General features: G+C 44.3%; 1 protein-coding gene across 1 annotated transcript; it reads left to right on the forward strand.

Annotated features, from left to right (window-relative positions):
- The first annotated feature begins 3,025 nt into the window (after positions 1-3,025).
- LOC128619814 (tripartite motif-containing protein 16-like protein) lies at positions 3,026-8,518 on the forward strand. Its single transcript, XM_053644266.1, has 6 exons — positions 3,026-4,080; positions 5,045-5,140; positions 5,281-5,514; positions 5,629-5,788; positions 7,494-7,553; positions 7,660-8,518. The coding sequence occupies exons 1-6, from the start codon at positions 3,328-3,330 to the stop codon at positions 8,184-8,186; spliced, it is 1,830 nt and encodes a 609-aa protein (XP_053500241.1). The 5' UTR covers positions 3,026-3,327; the 3' UTR covers positions 8,187-8,518.
- Positions 8,519-19,051: the final 10,533 nt, after the last annotated feature.

Raw genomic sequence — 19,051 nt, forward strand, 5'->3', positions numbered from 1 at the left:
TGTGGCAAGTATTAATAAACAAACAGGTTGTAGTATGTGGATTATGTTTGGTTTACAGACTACACAACTAAACTAGTAGGCTAAACTCGTATGCTAATACACAAGCATTTAAGTAAGCTAGTATGCAAACAAATTCCTTAAGTGGAGATGAAGTGTGTCAGATTGTGACTGTACTGCTGTTCCTAGTCTTACTTTAAGAACAAGCAAAGCTTGAGGAATCTGGTGATCTGTACAACACACACACACACACACACACACACACACACAAATAAATGCATGCTCGCTCACTCACACACCTGGTTTGGAGGGACTTTGTTTTGTAAGCATTAATTTATAGGTGAGTGTCAAAATAAAAACAGGTGCCAGCCCATTTAGAGTGTGTGTGTGTGTGTGTGTGGGTGGTTATTTCTGTTGTGAGTGTGTGTCATGTTATTTATCGCTGATAAGGCAGATAGCTTTAGAGAACAAACGTCCACGTCCATTCTGTAAGCAAAAAATAAATAGCAAAAAGATGGTTAGTATGGGTTAGTTTGTGTGTTTGTGTGTGTGTGTGTGTACCTGGAAGGTGTTTGGCCTAGCCAATGTTAAGCACCAGTTCACGATCTGCTAGATCACACAGTGTTGACAAAGCTTTGATATCGCCGTCAGGGAGGGCGGAGTCAGGCATGGCCTACACCTTCTCTGGCTCCGCCTCCAATAGGTGAGACACCACCTTGTTCTCTATGTTGTAGGACTCTAAGATGCACACACAGTTTAGTGTATAGTTGTGTAAGGTAGTGAATGTGTAATTATGTAGTTGAGTGTTGTGTATTTTTTAAGTTGTGTTTGTGTGTATAGTACCTGTGCGTGTTCTCTTGTGTGTTTGTGTTAACTGTTGAGGTAAGAGTTGCCTGAGTTTATGGTGCGTTTGTATTTCTGACAGCCTCCTCGAACTCTGTCTAGATGCACACCTGAACACACACGCACGCACACACACACACACACACACACACACACACATTAATTAAGAATGCTAACACACTGTGGGAAAAGCATCATGGGCATTACACAAAATATTGCAGTGTAACACAATCTGGAATTGAAAGTGTGTGTGTGTGTGTGTGTGTATGTGAGAGAGAGAGAGAATCTGAGAGTGTATCGCTGTCTGTGTATGTGTGTGTTCTAAGTGTATGTTAAAGTAATAGCCTTTGATAGCTGTTCATAGTGTGTGTGTGGGTGGTTCCTCACATGTGCGTGAGTGCGTGAATGCGTGTCCTTGAGTTAAAAAGTGCATTATGTTTAAAATCAGGTGTGAGATTAATTGGATTTTATTATGACTATCGATCTGCGGTGTTGCCTTTGATTAAGCTGTGATGAGTGTCTCGGGTTTTACCCTTACGATCCCTCCATCCACTCCCTCTCTCTGTCTGTCTGTCTTTTTCTGTCTCTCTCTTTCTGCCTGTCTGTCTATGACTGTATATCTGTCTCTGTGTGTCTCTGTACCTCTCTCTCTATCTGTCCATGTGTGTATCTCTTTCTGTCTCTCTCTTGCTGTTTATTTCTCTCTCTCTCTTTGTCTCTCTCTCTTTCTATCTCTCTCTCTCTCTCTTGCTCTCTGTGTGTATCTGTTTCTCTCTGTCTCTGTATATCTGCCTCTCTCATCCCCTCTCTCTGTTTCTGTGTATCTTTCTTTCTGCCTCTTTCTATCTCTCTCATTGTATATCTGTCTATCTCTCTGTGTATCTGTCTCTCTGTGTGATATATATATATTTTCTCTTATATTTTACTCTCTCATTCTCTCTATGTGAATGTCAATTACTTTTATCTCTCTCTGTCTATCTGTCTCCCTCTGTCTTTGTATCTGTCACTCTTTCTCTGTCTGTCTGTCTCTTTCACTCTCTGTGTATCTGTCTCTTTGCCCGTTTGTCTTTCTTTTGCATCTGTAAGCTTTCTCATTTGTTTTCTCCTCAGCACACCATCCAACATCAGCCTTAGGTAGGAGGTGTGGCCTACATGCCAGAGGTGTGGCCTAATGGTAGTAGTTGTGATATAAATGCAAGAGATATAGTCTAAATATAGGAGGCGTGGCCTAAATGTAGGAGGTGTGGTCTAAATATAGGAGGTGTGGCCTAAATTTATGAGGTGTGGTCTAAATGTAGGGGGTGTGGCCTAAATTTAGGAGGTGTGGCCTAAAGGTAGGAGGTGTGACATAAATGCAAGAGATATGGTCTAAATGTGTGTCTTAGAGGTAGATTGTGAAACGTTGTATAAATTTTTTAACTTCCTTTTTTTTGTCGAGAGAAAGGACATTAAAGCAAATTAATCAAGAGTATCACTCATTATAAACTTCTAAACTATAGTGGAACAAAAGTGGAACAGTGATTAAGAACTGCTGAGTCCTTTTACTTTGTTTTTTTTTTTCTCCTCTTGTATATGTAATGCTTATTCTTTAACAAATGGGTGAGTACAGGTCTTCTGGTTAAACATCAGTGCAAAACTGTACCCTGACCAGTAGAGGTCAGTAAAGTTACATACGTGTTCATTGCCAAATAGAATCAATCAGAATCGATCATAAACAGAATCAGAATGAATCAGATTCAGAATTACACTCATTCAGAATGAGAATGAATCTAAATTAGAATGAATCATTATCAGAATCACACTCATTCAGAATGAGAATGAATCTGAATCAGAATGAGAATCAATCAGATTCAGTATTACACTCATGGGCTTATAGACATTACACATTACAGAAAGATAACAAAGACATGAACAGAGACAGCACTGCTAATATAACACACATTTGCTAGAAACACAAGTGGATACTGTACACTACACAACTGTAAATAAAAAAGAAGAATATTCAATCTAATGTGATTGAGTTAATTTTCAAAATATCTATTATTATTATTATTATTATTATTATTAGATTACTGATCCTATCTCTCCTACAAATATATGATGTCATCTCAGACATAAAAATAAGTAGAAGTTATGAGTTTTGTTGTTCTGTCTGTATCGTCTACTGGCTATACAGTACTGTATCACCGTGGTATAAACAGAAAGTGAAGGTTCATTCCAACAGATAGTAGAGGAGGGTGTGGACTACCCACTTGATGGCCAGGCTCTCTTTCTCAATTGTACTATGCCTGCTCTTCAAAACTGTGAGCTTGTGACAGATATATAAAATTGGGTGCTCCTCCCCCTCTTCCACCTGGGAAAACATGGCTCCTCAGCCTTTTTTCTGATGCATCTGTATTTAAAACAAAAAGGAGCAAGAAGTCAACAGAATGTAACAGTGGGCTGTCCTACAATACAGTGCAAGACTCTGATCTCCAATCAAAAGCGATGCTTGGCTGTGTCCATGCCACCATACTTCTCCTGCACTCACACCCTGTTTTTAAAGCTCCACCTGGTTTCTTTGTTGCTAAAACACGCAGAACCTTAAAGTTTCAGACGACACAAAACTCTAATTGCCATCCTCTCTCTGTATCTCTCTCGTCGTGTGAGTGCAGGAAAATGGCCGAGGCCAGTATTTCAGTAGCTCAGGACGAGTTCATCTGTCCAGTGTGTCTGGATCTACTGAAGGATCCGGTGACGATACACTGTGGTCACAGTTTCTGTAAGGTGTGTATTAATGACTGCTGGGATGAGGATGACAAGAGCGGAGTGTATAGCTGTCCTCAGTGCAGAGACACTTTCACTCCAAAGCCTGTTCTATGCAGAAACAACATGCTGGCTGAAGTGGTGGAGAAACTGAAGAGGAAGACTGCTTCTTCTGCTCACTGTTACACCGGACCTGGAGATGTGGAGTGTGATTTCTGCACCGGGAGAAAACACAAAGCCGTCAAGTCCTGTCTGATGTGTCTGGCCTCCTTTTGTGAAACTCATCTGAAACCTCACTATGAAATTTCGTCGTGGAAAAAGCACAAATTAGTTGAAGCTTCTGGAAATCTCCAAGAGAAGATCTGCTCTGAGCATGATAAACTGCTTGAGATCTACTGTTCTACTGATCAAAGTTTCATCTGTCTTTGGTGTACAATGGATAAACACAAAAGTCATGAAACGGTCCCTGTTGCATCAAGAAGAGCTGAAAAACAGGTGAGAACTGAAAACTTTTAGTTTTTTAAATAATTCATTCTGTTTCTTATCTAGAATCAGCTGCTTAGTTAATGATAACAGTCAATTACAATTCCAGTCTGGTTTGGTGATTTCACTGCTCTTACGTACCTTTTATATTTGTGCTATATTATATAATTAACTGATGAGTTTAATCACTGAGCAAGGTAGTTGGCGAATCTTCGAAATTCCAACCCTTCGTTGGGCTGTTGAGCAAATCTTATTTAAAGGATGTAAACTGTCATTTCAGTTTCTGTATTACAAGGGACAGTTTGGAAATGGATCATTAAAGTAGAATGTTATTTAATTCAATTAGTGTTAAGTTCATCCTCGGTCAGGGTTTGTCACAATACTGACCAGACCAGTCAGTGAACATATTTGTGAAATGTCAGAGAGAGAGAGAGGGCGGGGGAGGGGGTGTGGAATCATTATGTGTTTGGATCGTCCGTCCATCCATCCATCCATCTGTCTGTGCGTCCACCTGAGATTCTCATTAGAGCAATATCTCAAGAGTGTTTAAAGGGTTGTAGGGTTTATATGGAATTATCATTGTAACCAGCAGAATGTCTGAAATAGTTCCTCTTCAATCGATTCCTTGCTGTTTAAAGTATGTTTTCAGAATGCTTGAGGCATCCCCATTGATGCCACTGGTCGAGATTTTCTTGTTTTATAATTGCCAAGTACATTGATTGGAGCTGAGTTTCATTTTGAAAATTGGATGCTCTCTGGCAGGCATCCAGGGTGTGACTCCATCAGCTTAAGCAGGTGCACATAAGCCACACATAATAAACACACACTGTTCACATTAATTAGAGAACAGCACAAGAGACTGTTGAATAAAATCAGAGTGAACTTTAACCCTTAATCTGCAGTTAATATTCACCCACTGAGTTCATAATCTCATAATTCATACATAATGCATGAAATGTATTGTATTTGTGCTCAGAGTGAGTTAAAGGAGGAGCAGATGAAATCCCAGCAGAGAATCCAGGAGAAGCAGAAGAAGGTGCAGGAGCTGAAACAGGCTGTGAACATTATAAAGGTGAGCAGTGAGCAGAGACAGAGCTGCTCCTAGAAACACACACAACATGGACAACGAGTCGTTTAGAGGCCCAGTAAGAGACGGAATGATAGATGAGCTTGTGTGTGTTTGTGTGTGTGTGTGTGTGTGTGTCCTAACAGCACAGTGCACAGACAGAAGTAGAGAACAGTGAGAGGATCTTTAATGAGATGATCAGCTCCATGGAGAAAAGGCGCTCGGAGGTGACGGAGCTGATCAGAGCTCAGGGGAAGGCTGAACTGAGTCGAGCTGAACGACTCCTGGAGCAACTGGAGCAGGAGATCACTGATCTTCAGAGGAGACTCACTGAGCTGGAGCAGCTTTCACACACACATGATCACATCCATTTCCTCCAGGTAACTCTGACTGTCTGATACATACACGCACACATACACACATTTGTCTGTATAACCCCATGTATATTTCTGCACCTTTTTCCTTCTCCATGATGTTTTTCTTTTTCTCTGTAGAGTTTCCAGTCTCTCTGTGTCTCTTCTGGATGTGAGGACTCACCCAGCTTCACTGTCAATCAACATCTCTCATTTGATGGACTGAGGAAATCTCTCTCTGATCTGAAAAAGACACTCGAGGAATTCTGCCCGGAGGAACTCATCAAAATCCCTGAACATGGTGAGAGAAATTGTCCTGCTGGGAAATCATTACTTTCTCTGCGGTACGGTAAAGAGAGACATCAAATTTCCCAAAAAACCCCACACAGAATTGATTTCAGCAGTGGCAGTTTTCTGACCACCAAGCTAATTTGTTTTCTAGTACTCTGCCAATATCAATTTGTAAATATCCTTCTATTAAAAAAAAAAAAAAAACAACATTTTTTTTTACACTGATAAAATTTTGCACTTGTGGTGGATTTGCACTCAGTGAAAATAAAAAATGACATCTGCACCTATGTTCTGGTGTATCAGAACCATCCCCCCTCTTCGATTATATCAACCAAGCAAAAATGCCTTTCTACATTTGGTGTCAAAAGATGGATGGCCAGTGACAGTCACAAACATGATTAAGGCATGTCAACCGCATGAGACAGGATGGGCCTTTGATGCCTTTGATCATAGACCAGGCAAGAGCTGGACAATCCAGCAGATCTCACATGGGGCACCACTGAGGAAATAGAGAAGGAGGACAATTTGGAGATATCTTAAGACTTCTCCTTTTCTTGTGTTAGGAACTAAAGCAACTGAGTTCTTTGTAAGTGCATCCAGAAAATTACAACGTTTTAATTGCACATTTGCTTCAGAAAGCACAGGACGAGGCCTTCTTACACCAGCACCCAAACACCACACTGGTGTGACCAAATATTCAAGATCTCAGCCAACACCTAGTCATGGAATTAACATGATGCAGCCTTCCAGTCCACTCTCAACTACTACCACATCACCACCTACCAGCCAAAGTCTGGTAACAGAAAAGCAGCTCTACATTAAATCACCCAAGATGGTGGCCTATCAACAAAGGGAGAAATTTGAAAATGACCTTCTGTGCTTTCAGCATTTGCCTAGGAACTATAGGTGGCCATATAAGGAATGGGCATGTCATCTAGTGCCTTTGTTAATTATCAAACCCGTGGTGGACAAAGACAAGGCTGAAAACTACAATGAACTGTAGTAGGTGATACAGGTGAAAACTAACATCTTGCCAGGAACCTACCAACAGCTGTTCAAGAAACATGGCTGTGAAATACCACCAAAAAGAGATCTGTTTCTTTTTACAGGTCATAATCTGATCACAAATCCTGTGTGCCCATTAGGAAACCCAAAATTAAATGGCTTTTGTTATGTGCCCAGGAAGGAGAACAAGTCTGACTTTAGGACCAAAAAAGTTACACTGCTTGCTATGGAGTTTTAACGATTGGCCAATCAGTACAAGCACTTGTGGATACAGGTAGTGCAATGTTTCTTTTTAAAAATGTAAATCCCAGACAACTGCACTGACTACAAGAAGGCCACTCATATTAAATATGGACATGGGACGTACAAGGTATATCCTGTTTCAGAGGTTACTGTGGAGATTGATGAACAGTCGAATCTGCTGAACATTGGAGTGGTTGTACGTACAACCAGATGTGATCCTGAGGAGGAATCAACCTCTGCTTCAGGATCTACTAACTAAGTAACACCAACTAAGCTGTCTCATCCAGTCCTTACCCAGTCCCACCCTAAAGTAGATCTGTAGCCATATATATATATATATATTGAGGACCTTGCTAAATATTCCTTGAGATGGGTTGGACTCACAGCAAACCCAAAGAGGTATGCATCACTATCATAGTATTTTTCACTGATTTTTCCATCTCTGTTTTGTTTCTGTGTCTCCACAGCTGCAGCAGTTCAGATGAATTTACCCTCAGAACCAAAGAGCAGAGAAGAGTTTCTGCACTGTATGTGTAACACACACACACACACACACACACACACACACACACACATACATAAATATACCGTGTGATATTAATATCTAACGTTCACATTTTTCATGTGTTTTAGATTTCTGTGATCTAACTCTGGATCCCAACACAGTACATTATGACCTCATTCTGTCTGAGAAGAACAGAGCGGTGACGTACAGTGAGAGTGAGCAACCGTACTCTGATCATCCAGAGAGATTTGATTACTACAGGCAGGTGTTGAGTAAGGAGAGTGTGTGTGGACGCTGTTACTGGGAGGTGGAGTGGAGCAGTAAGGGATATGTTTTCATATCAGTCTCATATAAAGACATCAGCAGGAAAGGACATTGTGAGAGTGTGTTTGGATGCAACAATCAGTCCTGGAGTCTGCAGTGTTCTATTTCTTCTCACTCTATCTGGCACAACAACATTCAGACCGCGCTCAGAGTTCCATCATCCTCCAGAATAGGAGTGTATGTGGATCACAGTGCAGGAACTCTGTCCTTCTACAGCGTCTCTGACACGATGAAGCTCCTCCACAGAGTCCACACCACATTCACTCAGCCTCTATACGCTGGGTTCTGGCTCGATTTGAGATCAACTGTGAGATTATGCGATCGAAAATAAATTAATCCATATCAGAGAATTATTTTGTTTGTGAATACTGTATATGTATTACCTTGCTTGTGTATGCTTATTATTATTATTCATACTTAATTCATGGATTTACAATCTATTGCAAGCAGGACAGTCGTGAAAGGCGTTTCACTGCACCTCGCACTGTGTGTGGTTGTGTGTGAGTGACCAATGAAATTTGTTTTGATTTGATTTTGTTCATAAATGAGTAACAGAGTTGAAAGTAAGATAAACAGAAGCTTTTCATTAAGCCAGCCATGCACTAGTGACGTTCAGACGTACGTTTCTACCACTTTAACACTGAGCACATGTAAACTTCTGAAAGCAATAAAGGATCATTTAAGCTTGTGTCTTTGCTGTATAGTTTATGTGAGCAGCACATCCAACAAAAAGTCCTGCTTTTTGAATCCAGCTGAATCCATTTCGACACGTATTTAGTACGTGTTTGTTTTGTTTAAGTCTACGAGTTGACTTGGGGTGGGGGGGGGTTGGGGGGGGGGGTATGGAGGGAAATTATCCCGCATTAAACAGCAAAGGTATTTTTGAAGCCCAGCTCCTCTTTTGGTACAAAGGCATTGTGAATGTCACAGATCTTTTTAGAAAATTTCTGTCAGAAATTTCTTTTACATACACACACCCATCTTTCTGTGTGTTACAGTTACACACTTCTGCTTTAAAGCTTTAAAGCTCTGCCTGCTTTTTCTGTCATATCTATAACACACATTACATTTAAATTTATTCATTTAGCAGACGCTTTTATCCAAAGCGACTTACAAATGAGAAAGTACAAGCAAAGCGATATATCAAGCGGGGGACAATACAAGTAGTGCTACCATACAACATTTATAATTGAGTTCCAGAAGAAGCAAAGTGTGCAGAGTAGAGGTGTAAGAGCCAGAGTAAGTTATTTATTTATTTATTTATTTATTTATTTATGTTTTAGCAGTGTTGAGAGCTTCTTATATATTGTACGATCTACTGAGTTCTGCATTTCTTCTAAGAAGTAGCGTACTCTACTCCAATATTTCTATGTTTTAATTGCTGTGACTGTGACGCCTACAAATGTATTGTCACAACTGTTAAGTTGTTTTGTGTATTGGCCTGTATAAAAGGAACAATTTGAATGTATTTTTGCAATGGATTGAGTAGTATTTTTGAGGGTGCAATTGCTTGATTATGCCACAAGGGGGAGTGTTCATTTATGTGAGTGCTAGTAGGGCTGCGCGATGCTTCCGCTTCTCAGACAGAGAACAGCTTGCTGAGCAATCACAAGTAACATCTCCTGTGTCTGATTTTCCTGTACAAAACAGGACACAATATCTGTTCACAGGTTACTCATGCTTGAGGCCTGAAACATTACACGTAAACAAGTAAATTTACATTTAGCAATAGTAAAATCACTCAGTGATATAGCAAGTCATAATAATAATAATAAGACCACTTTATGACCTTCTATGAACTTTAAAACACCCGACATCCAGTCTTTTACACTATAATAAGGTGCTCTGTAGAACCCGAGTGAACTTTAACCCTTTATCTGCAGTTAATATTCACCGACTGAACTCATAATCTCATAATGCATACATAATGCATGAAATGTATTGTATTTGTCCTCAGAGTGAGTTAAAGGAGGAGCAGATGAAATCCCAGCAGAGAATCCAGGAGAAGCAGAATAAAGTGCAGGAGCTGAAACAGGCTGTGAACACTATAAAGGTGAGCAGTGAGCAGAGACAGAGCTGCTCCTAGAAACACACACAACATGGACAACGAGTCATTTAGAGGCCCAGTAAGAGACGGAATGATAGATGAGCTTTAAATCGTGTGTGTGTGTGGGCTTCATTGAAGTTTGGGCCCCATGTGAGGGGATCATATGAATCATGAACTTCCTGCTATTGTTGAGTCTAATCATAATTGGGAGAGTTTAATACAGGGGTGTCCAATCTTATCGGGAAAGGGCCAGTTTGGGTTCAGGTTTTCATTCCAACCAATCAGAAGCCAAACCTGAGTCTATTGAAAGCCATTAAACAGGTGGAATCAGGTGTGGCTCCTGCTTGATTGGAATGAAAACCTGCACCCACTCCCGACCCTTTGCGGATAAGATTGGACACCCCTTGTTTAAAACATAATGATGTCACAACCGTCCATTGCAAGGAGGTTAAAAATTGGCTAATAACTGGTTGATCAGAGCATGGTGAAGACATGTCAAGTCATTGGTACACTGAAAAAAGGGAATATGTGGTCAGTCAAATTTAAGAGAATATATTATGTATAGTTTACATACAAATATTACATTTCTCATCAAAATGTCATTCAATAGCTTATTTTAGTTAAGTAACGGATCATTGATAATTCAATGTGATTTCATTGAACTTATTTTAGATAAGTAATTGATCACACATGACCAATTAATTCAGTATTAATGTAAACAAATGACATTAATACATCACATGTGGTAGAAAAGCACAGCCGTAATATGACTGTTGTAGAACACCACAGATCTGAGATTAATGCTCAGTTTTGGTGAGAGGGCAGAGTTCAATTTTATTCTGGGTTTTGAAAACACATGATCAAATCACGCTGGATCTGCGCGAACGAATTAACGTAACTCAATTCATTCACGTCGAACCAATGTATGCGTTTGAATCAAGTGAATTCAATGAGCTTTTTTTTAACGGTGTATCTGTGAGTTTAATGTTCTCCTTCGAGCATGTTTAGCTGCCCTGTAATGCTGCATGAGGAGCATATTGAAAAACTGTAGTGACTGGCTTTATGTGTGTCAGAGGAAGCATTTTAGCTACATGTATTTGTTGTGCGTGTGTGCATGCTTGCCAAGAGCTTCAACAAAGTGACACTATGATGTACTATTTTGATCAATAAAAATACTGCTGCCATACAGCCATCGTTCCCTGGAACCTTCTTGCCTGATCAATCCTGGACCTCTGGATTTCAATGGTTTCAATTCCAATCTACCCTCTTCGATGATTTCTACCTTGCTGTTATTGTCAGGACATCCATAAAAGCCCTGATCGGACTCTGAAAGTGCAGCTATCCATCTCACTTTCTCAACTGAATTGACCAGGAGATTTATTGCTGCAGAGATTGTGCATCCAGTGATAATTCCTCTATCTACAATCTCTGATGGTTTGTAGTAAAGTTTTTACATGTGCACTTTTTAGAGTGATTTTTTTTTTTTTTGCACACAGTCGAATCAAGCGCTACTTAAGGCAGTTTTTCAAACTTATACATGGCGTAAAACATTATTTTTATTACTCAGAAAACAGTTGGAATGATAAATAATGTGGGAGAAGGAGTGACTCCATCTTTTAATGAACTGGAAATACGGTGAGTATTTGAGTGCAATGGAAATGGTAACATGCCTTGCTGCAACCTGCAATCACAAATGTTCTTCAGTGTGTTCTTTCCTTACTCATTTTCCCTTGCCATGATTCAGGATGTGTTTCAGCAATCCACTAGATGATATTGCTTTACATATAAAGACATTCTAGCCCAGATAAAAATTCACTGTTGCTCTTTTCACTTTGCTGGTACAAGTTGTTTTTTTTTCTTCTTCTTCTCAGGTTTGACTGTTTAAAAAGCACAGAATACTGTTACACCACAGCGAACTCGCGGCCACCGAGCCGGCGTGGACTACATATCCCAGCCACGCCCGCACTCAAGTTCGCCGGAGTACTGAGTGCCAACACCTGTGCGCCACCCAAGGTTATTTAAGACCTTGTTAATGACAGCACGGCGCGAAGTAACGCTCAGTTTTCCCCAAACGCTAGTAAATTACCAAGCTTCCTACTATGCTTCGGACTTTCATGATTTAAGGACTTTAGCCTCGTTTACGACTTACTATTCCCGGATCTCGTCTTGGATTCTTTCTATTGCTTCGGACTGTGTGCTTTGCGCTTCACGCTTCCCTCGCCTTTCTGTCACTGCTCGGCCCGCGCTTGCCTCCCACCTGGTAACGTAACAGTTTGCTTCGCCTATCATGGAGGCAGCGGGCGACCCAGATTGGGCATGTGCTGGTCAGGAACAAAGTCATGTGATGAGCGTGCAGTGCGAGCAGATAGCACGCCTCACCGAACAACTGGAGCATCTCCGCGTCGCCGAGGGGCAAACCATGACACCCCCCCCGCTGCCCATGTCTCCCCACGCGTCTGCTCGAGCTGCGTACGCGGCACTCGCACCAGCCCCTCCGGTGGTGCACTACCCGCCCCTGCCGACACCAGAGCGCTATGCCGGCGAGCCCGAACGATGCAGGGGTTTCATACTTCAGTGCACTATGTTTTTTGAGAATAACCTGGAGATGCTGGAGGCGCGCCGGTTGGCACACTTCATAGAGCTACTCACCCGACGCTCCCTGGAGTGGGCCATGGCAGAGTGGGCGCAAGGAGGCATGGTCAGACCCTCACTAACGGAGTTCTTTGCCCGCTTCCAACGCGCATTTGATCATTCCCCAGACAGCTGGGAGACCGGTCAGGAGCTCCTTACGATCGCGCAGGGCCCCCGCGACATGATGGATTACGCCCTGGAGTTCCGTACCATTGCTGCAAGGAGTGGGTGGAATGAGCCGGAACTAAAGACTGCTTTCCGTCGGGGCCTCAACCCCGAGCTGGTTTGAGATTTAGCATGCCAGGGTAAACAGCTGACCCTCGACGAGCTCATCGACCTGGCGGTACGGCTGGGCCACCTTCGCCGCAGTAACTGCCCCGCACCGTGGAATCCCGTACCCACCGAGCTGCTACCTCCAGCGGAACCCATGCAGCTCGGCCGGGCCCGGATCCGTGAGGAGGAGAGGGAGAGACGGCGCAGAGAGGAACGGTGCTTCTACTGCGGGGAGAGCACCCACATCGTTTGCCAGTGCCCACAGAGAAGGCCACTATCGACCGAGGAGGGCATGACCAATGAACTCCGTCGTCCCCGGGTGAGTGCGTTCCAATTACTCAAAGCAGGTTCTTTTGTGTTACCCGTGCTGCTCGAATGTTCAGAGAAATCCTTTGTGCTTTCAGCGCTCATCGACTCGGGGGCAGCTGAGAACTTCATAGATGAGCAGACAGCGCGAACCCTCATCCTCGCCATCCAAGCCCTGCTCCAGCCATGAGAAGTGCACTCCATCGACGGGTCTGCAATAGGAGGCGGGGTCATCTCACATTGTACGGCCCCAATCACCATGCAAGCCAGTGCCCTCCATTATGAAACCATCGTCCTGTATGTCACGGTATCTTCTCGTCACCCCATCGTTGTCGGCTTACCGTGGCTCGAGTGCCATGACCCACAGATATCATGGGCGGCCAAACAGGTAACCAGGTGGTCCCCTTACTGTCTGACAGGCCCCACGGCTCCAGTAGCCACCACCACAGTGGAGAGCCCCCTGTCCCTGTCACCGTGCCATCAGAGTATCATGACGTCTGTGAGGTATTCAGTAAGGAATGAGCAAGTGGCCTACCTCCACACAGGGCCTATGATTGCGCCATAGACCTCCTCCCCGGAGCCAGCCCGCCACGGGGTCGAGTGTACCTGCTCTCCCAAGCAGAACAGCAGGCCATGAACGCATACATTCAAGAGGCACTCCAACAGGGGTACATTCGGCCGTCCACGTCACCCGCGTCTGCTGGGTTCTTCTTCGTGGAGAAGAGGGGAGGGGGTCTGCAACCGTGCATCGACTATAGGGGTCTAAACCAGGTGATCGTTAAGTACTGTTATCCCCTGCCACTAGTGCCCGCAGCCCTTGTACAGCTGAGGTCCGCGTCCTTCTTCACGAAGCTGGACTTGCGCAGCGCGTACAATCTGATCCACATCAGGGAAGGCGATGAGTGGAAAACGGCCTTTAGCACCACTTCTGGGCACTATGAATATTTGGTCATGCCGTATGGACTCGCTAACGCTCCCTCAGTGTTCCAAAATCTGATCAACGACGTCCTGAGGGATCTATTGGGGCACTGCGTCGTCGCGTACATTGACGACATACTGATCTACTCAGCGTCCCTGAAGGAACACATCAAGCAGGTCCGTGAGGTGCTGTTCCGCTTGATGGAACACCAGCTGTACGTGAAGGCCGAGAAGTGCGAATTTCACCAACGCACCATCACGTTTTTGGGGTATGTCATCAGTCCGGAGGGGGTCGCCATGGACCAAAGCAAGGTGAGGGCGGTGGTGGAGTGGCCCACGCCCCGAACCGTCAAGGAGCTGCAACGCTTCCTGGGATTTGCGAACTTTTATCGGCGGTTCATCCGAGATTTTAGCAAGATCGCACAACCCTTGACGTCCCTCCTAAAGGGGAAACCTCGGCACCTCGCCTGGACCTCTCACACCCAGGGGGCCCTGGAGAGGCTTAAGCGGGCGTTTACCACTGCCCCATCCTCTGACACCTGGACCCCTCCAGACTGTTCGTCGTGGAGGTCGACACGTCTGAGATGGGAGTGGGGGCCATCCTGTCTCAGAGGTTTGGGGACAGACCCAAGCTGCACCCCGTGGCCTTCTTCTCGTGAAAACTGTCTCTGGCGGAGCGTAATTATGATGTGGGGAACGGGAGCTCGTGGCCGTCAAATTGGCCCTCGAGGAGTGGAGACACTGGTTGGAGGGTGCCGACCACCCATTCATGATCTACACTGATCACAAGAACCTCGAGTACCTGAGGACGGCTAAGCGGCTCACACCCCGCCAAGCACGCTGGTCTTTGTTCTTCTCCCAGTTCCAATTCACCTTGTCATACAGGCCATTGACTAAGAACATGAAGGCTGATGCTCTGTCCTGCATCCACTCTCCCGAGGGCCTGGCAGATCAGGAAAAGTACACCATACCCCCCTCCTGCATTGTGGGCGCCATTGAGTGGGCTCTGTACCAAGCCCTAGCTCACCTCCCCAGGTCACGAATCCCAGCAGCCTGTCCCCCAGGGAAGCAATTCGTGCCAGAACGTTACCGCGTGGAGCTTGTCACTTGGGCTCACACGACACGAGCGACGGGACACCTGGGGGCCCAACGCACTTACAAACTGCTAGCCGAAAAATATCGGTGGCCCCACATGCCCAGGGAGGTACAGCGTATCGTGTCCTCCTGCTCCACCTGTGCCCGCTCAAAGACGCCCCGTGCCTTACCCGTCGGGAAATTGGTACCACTTCCCATACCCGCACGTCCATGGTCCCATCTGGCCCTGGACTTACTAACGGAACTGCCGGAATCACAAGACAGCACGGCTATACTAGTGGTCGTGGACCGATTTTCTAAGTCCCTGCGCCTGATTCCGCTTCCAGCCCTTCCCTCTGCCTTTGCCATGGCCGACCTGTTGTTCCAGCATGTGTTCTGCTACTTCGGCATCCCAGAAGAAATCGTGAGCGACGGGCCCCCAGTTCACGTCTCGAGTCTGGGCCAGCTTCATGGAGAAGCTGGGGGTCTCCGTTAACCTCACCTCCGGCTACCACCCGCAAGCCAACGGACAGGCAGAGTGGGATCTCCAATCAGGAGATCCTCCGGTTCCTCCGAACCTTCTGCGCCACCAGCCCGGAGGACTGGAGTCACTTCCTCCCATGGGCAAAGTACGCCCAGAACTCGCTGCGACATTCCGCCACCCAGCTAACCCCGTTCCAATGCGTCTTGGGTTATCAGCTGCCGCTATTTCCCTGGAACGCCGCCACCACTGACTCCCCGGCAGTGGACGAGTGGTTTCACCGCAGCGAGCAGGTCTGGGAACGCGGCCATCAACAGCTGGTACAGGCCTCCCGCACCGCCAAACGAAAGGCGGACAGGCGCCGCGGGACTCACCCCGATTATCAGGACAGGGTGTGGCTTTCAACGAGGAACCTCAAGGCACCTCTCTCGGGCAGCAAACTAGGACCTAAGTATGCCAGGTCTTTCCGGATCCTGAAACGGGTAAACGAGGTCACTTACCACCTAGACCTCCCCAAACACAGCCGTGTTGCCCCCTCATTCCATGTCTCCCTCCTCAAGCCAGTGACATCGGGCCCCTTAGCCACGGCAGTTCCGGAGAATGCCCCGCCGGACCCGTTAGAGATTGAGGCCCGCCCAACTTACCGTGTCCGGGAGATCGTGGACTCCAGACGCAGGAGAGAGGGACTTGAGTATCTGATGGATTGGGAGGGTTACGGCCCAGAGGATCAGTGTTGGATCCCATCCTGGGATATTCTGGATGCAAGCTTGCACGACAACTTCCACGCGGCTCATCCAGAAAGACTGGCACCCCGGAGGAGAGGAAGGCCTCGGAGGAGTTCGGCTCCCGGAGTGAGCCCTTTCGGGGGGGGGCTCTGTTACACCACGGTGAACTCACGGCCACCGAGCCAGCGTGGACTATGTATCCCAGCCACGCCCGCGCTCAAGTTCGCCGGAGTACTGAGTGCCAACACCTGTGCGCCATCCAAGGTTATTTAAGACCTTGTTAACGACAGCGTGGCGCGAAGTAACGCTCAGTTTTCCCCAAACACTAGTAAGTTACCAAGCTTCCTACTATGCTTCGGACTTTCATGGTTTAAGGACTTTAGCCTTGTTTACGACTTACAATTCCCAGATCTTGTCTTGGATTCTTTCTATTACTTCGGGCTGTGTGCTTTGCGCTTCACGCTTCCCTCACCTTTCTGTCACTGCTCGGCCCGCCCTTGCCTCCCACCTGGTAACGTAACAAATACAAACCTTTTGAAAATTGGGCTATAAAAAAATACACACTTTTATGTGATAAAGGCTTGAGCAAAAAACATAAGCAACAATTTATCTGTTTCTGTGTTTCCACAGCTGCAGTAGTTCAGATGATCTTACCCTCACAGAGCAGAGAAGATTTGCTGCAATGTAGGTGTAAAACACACACACACACACACTTTTTTTGTATTTTGGGCAATTGCATAATCCCTTGTCTTTTTTCAGGGACCATCACTGTGTGTTTTAAGATCATTTTATTTGAAAATGTATTTATCCAAGGTACCATACTGCTAATTTCATGTGAACGAATATGCAAATGAATGATGAATGATTCCATAGATGAATGATGGAAAATAAAAAGAACTGATGATGATTATGATCATTGCATTATGGAGTTCCCAAATTGGCTCCATGTCTAACGTTCACGTTTTTCTTTCTTAGATTTCTGTACACTGACGTTGGATCCCAATACAGGACACAGTTCCCTTATTCTGTCTGAGAAGAACAGAGTAGTTATGCGTAACGAGAAAGGCCAGAGAATCTCTGATCATCCTGTGATATTTGACGATTATGTGCAGGTGTTGAGTAAGGAGAGTGTGTGGACGCTGTTACTGGTAGGTGGAGTGGAAAAGTGAGGACTCTGTGTACATATTAGTCTCTTATAGAGATATTAAGAGGAAGGGGTGGGGTAATGAGTGCCTGTTTGGATGCAACAATCAGTCCTGGACTCTGGTGTGTTCATCTTCCACTCTATCTTTCTGGCACAATAATTTGGAGACTGATCTCGGAGTTCCATCATCCTCCAGAATAGGAGTGTATGTGGATCACAGTGCAGGATTTCTGTCCTTCTACAGCATCTGACACGATGAAGATCCTCCACAGAGTCCTCACCACGTTCACTCAGCCTCAATACGCTGGATTCTGGCTGCACTCTCCACTTTTAAACTCGTATTTAATTTTGACTTTATATTACAACAGTGGCACCGGTAGTTAAATTGTAATGCTTATTATTCATATCGGCAATAAATATGAGTAATAACTACATGTCATTCGAAGTCATTCAGTTAGGATACTGACAAAACAAAATTAAATAGTAACTGTTGTGCAGGTAACTTGGAATAAAAAGATTATTTTCCCCTCTTCAGGACTTCTAGATTCCAAGTCCTGTATATTTGCCTTTGCTTGTATGTATTACTTTTTCAACCCGTCTCTGTGAGGCATTGCCGCCAAGTTCCCCAATAAGCAATGAGCGCCATGTGCCCTTGTCCCTACCCCATCTTGTGATTAGTTTGTTTTCCTACTGTGGTGACCTGTTTCATGTTAGCCTATGATTACATATTCTATTTTTACCCTTTTATTTCAATGTATGTTTGCAAAGTCTTACTGTACTTCAGCCCCTTGTCTAAAAAAATATTTCTTGACTTTAGTAAGTTCAACTTATTTTATTCAGTTGATCCAATTAATAGCCGATTTAGTTGTATTGACATATTTAAACAAGTTGGCTCAACATTTTAATTATTTATATGGAATCATACATGTGTTCAACACAATGTTAACCATCAACCAACTACATTACTGCTTACGTCACTTCCGCAAGCCGTTAAGTAAATACATTATGTATTTACTCTCAAAATGTCTCGTTAAGTCTTTTTTTTGACAATTTGCTGACGGATGAGGTGTATTGTGACCATAGAGGCATTTGTAGGCGGTAAACTGCTTCACAGATGGTATTTTTTGTGTCACGTTTTTGAGGTAACATTATTATTATTATTATTATCATTGTTATAGTGAGGATTCAGTTGTTTTGTGTGTGATTTGTGAATAAAATAATGCAGTCTCATGCTGCCTACGTTAAGTTTCTCTCAAGCAAATCCGTGCCACATTTTCGTCTCTGAGCATTTTATGCTAATCAGACCAATTGGTTGCAGCTGCAGCAGGATTCTTGTGAACGTGTTTGACATGCGATGCATAATGTAGGTGTGTTTTAAAATATAAGTGTATTGGAAGTAATCAGATACATTATAAGTGTAAATTCGTGTCCCATTCGTTTGAATGCATCAAAAATATTAAATTTTAAAATAAGCCTGAAATTCTTGTCGCGTTGGCTTACATTTACATTACATCTATTCACTTAGCAGACGCTTTTATCCAAAGCAACTTACAAATGAGAAAAGATACAAGCAAAGCGATATATCAAGCAGAGAACA

This window comes from Ictalurus furcatus, chromosome 2 (assembly GCF_023375685.1).
Source record: "Ictalurus furcatus strain D&B chromosome 2, Billie_1.0, whole genome shotgun sequence".
NCBI lineage: Eukaryota > Metazoa > Chordata > Actinopteri > Siluriformes > Ictaluridae > Ictalurus > Ictalurus furcatus.

What these genes read in the sequence shown, in the direction of transcription:
- LOC128619814 (XM_053644266.1), top strand. Translation starts at nt 3,328, where the DNA reads ATGCTTGGCTGTGTCCATGCCACCATACTTCTCCTGCACTCACACCCT. An exon ending in ATCACATCCATTTCCTCCAG is followed by an intron (nt 5,515 to 5,628) that starts GTAACTCTGACT and finishes TTTTCTCTGTAG; the next exon opens with AGTTTCCAGTCTCTCTGTGT. An exon ending in CATCAAAATCCCTGAACATG is followed by an intron (nt 5,789 to 7,493) that starts GTGAGAGAAATT and finishes GTGTCTCCACAG; the next exon opens with CTGCAGCAGTTCAGATGAAT.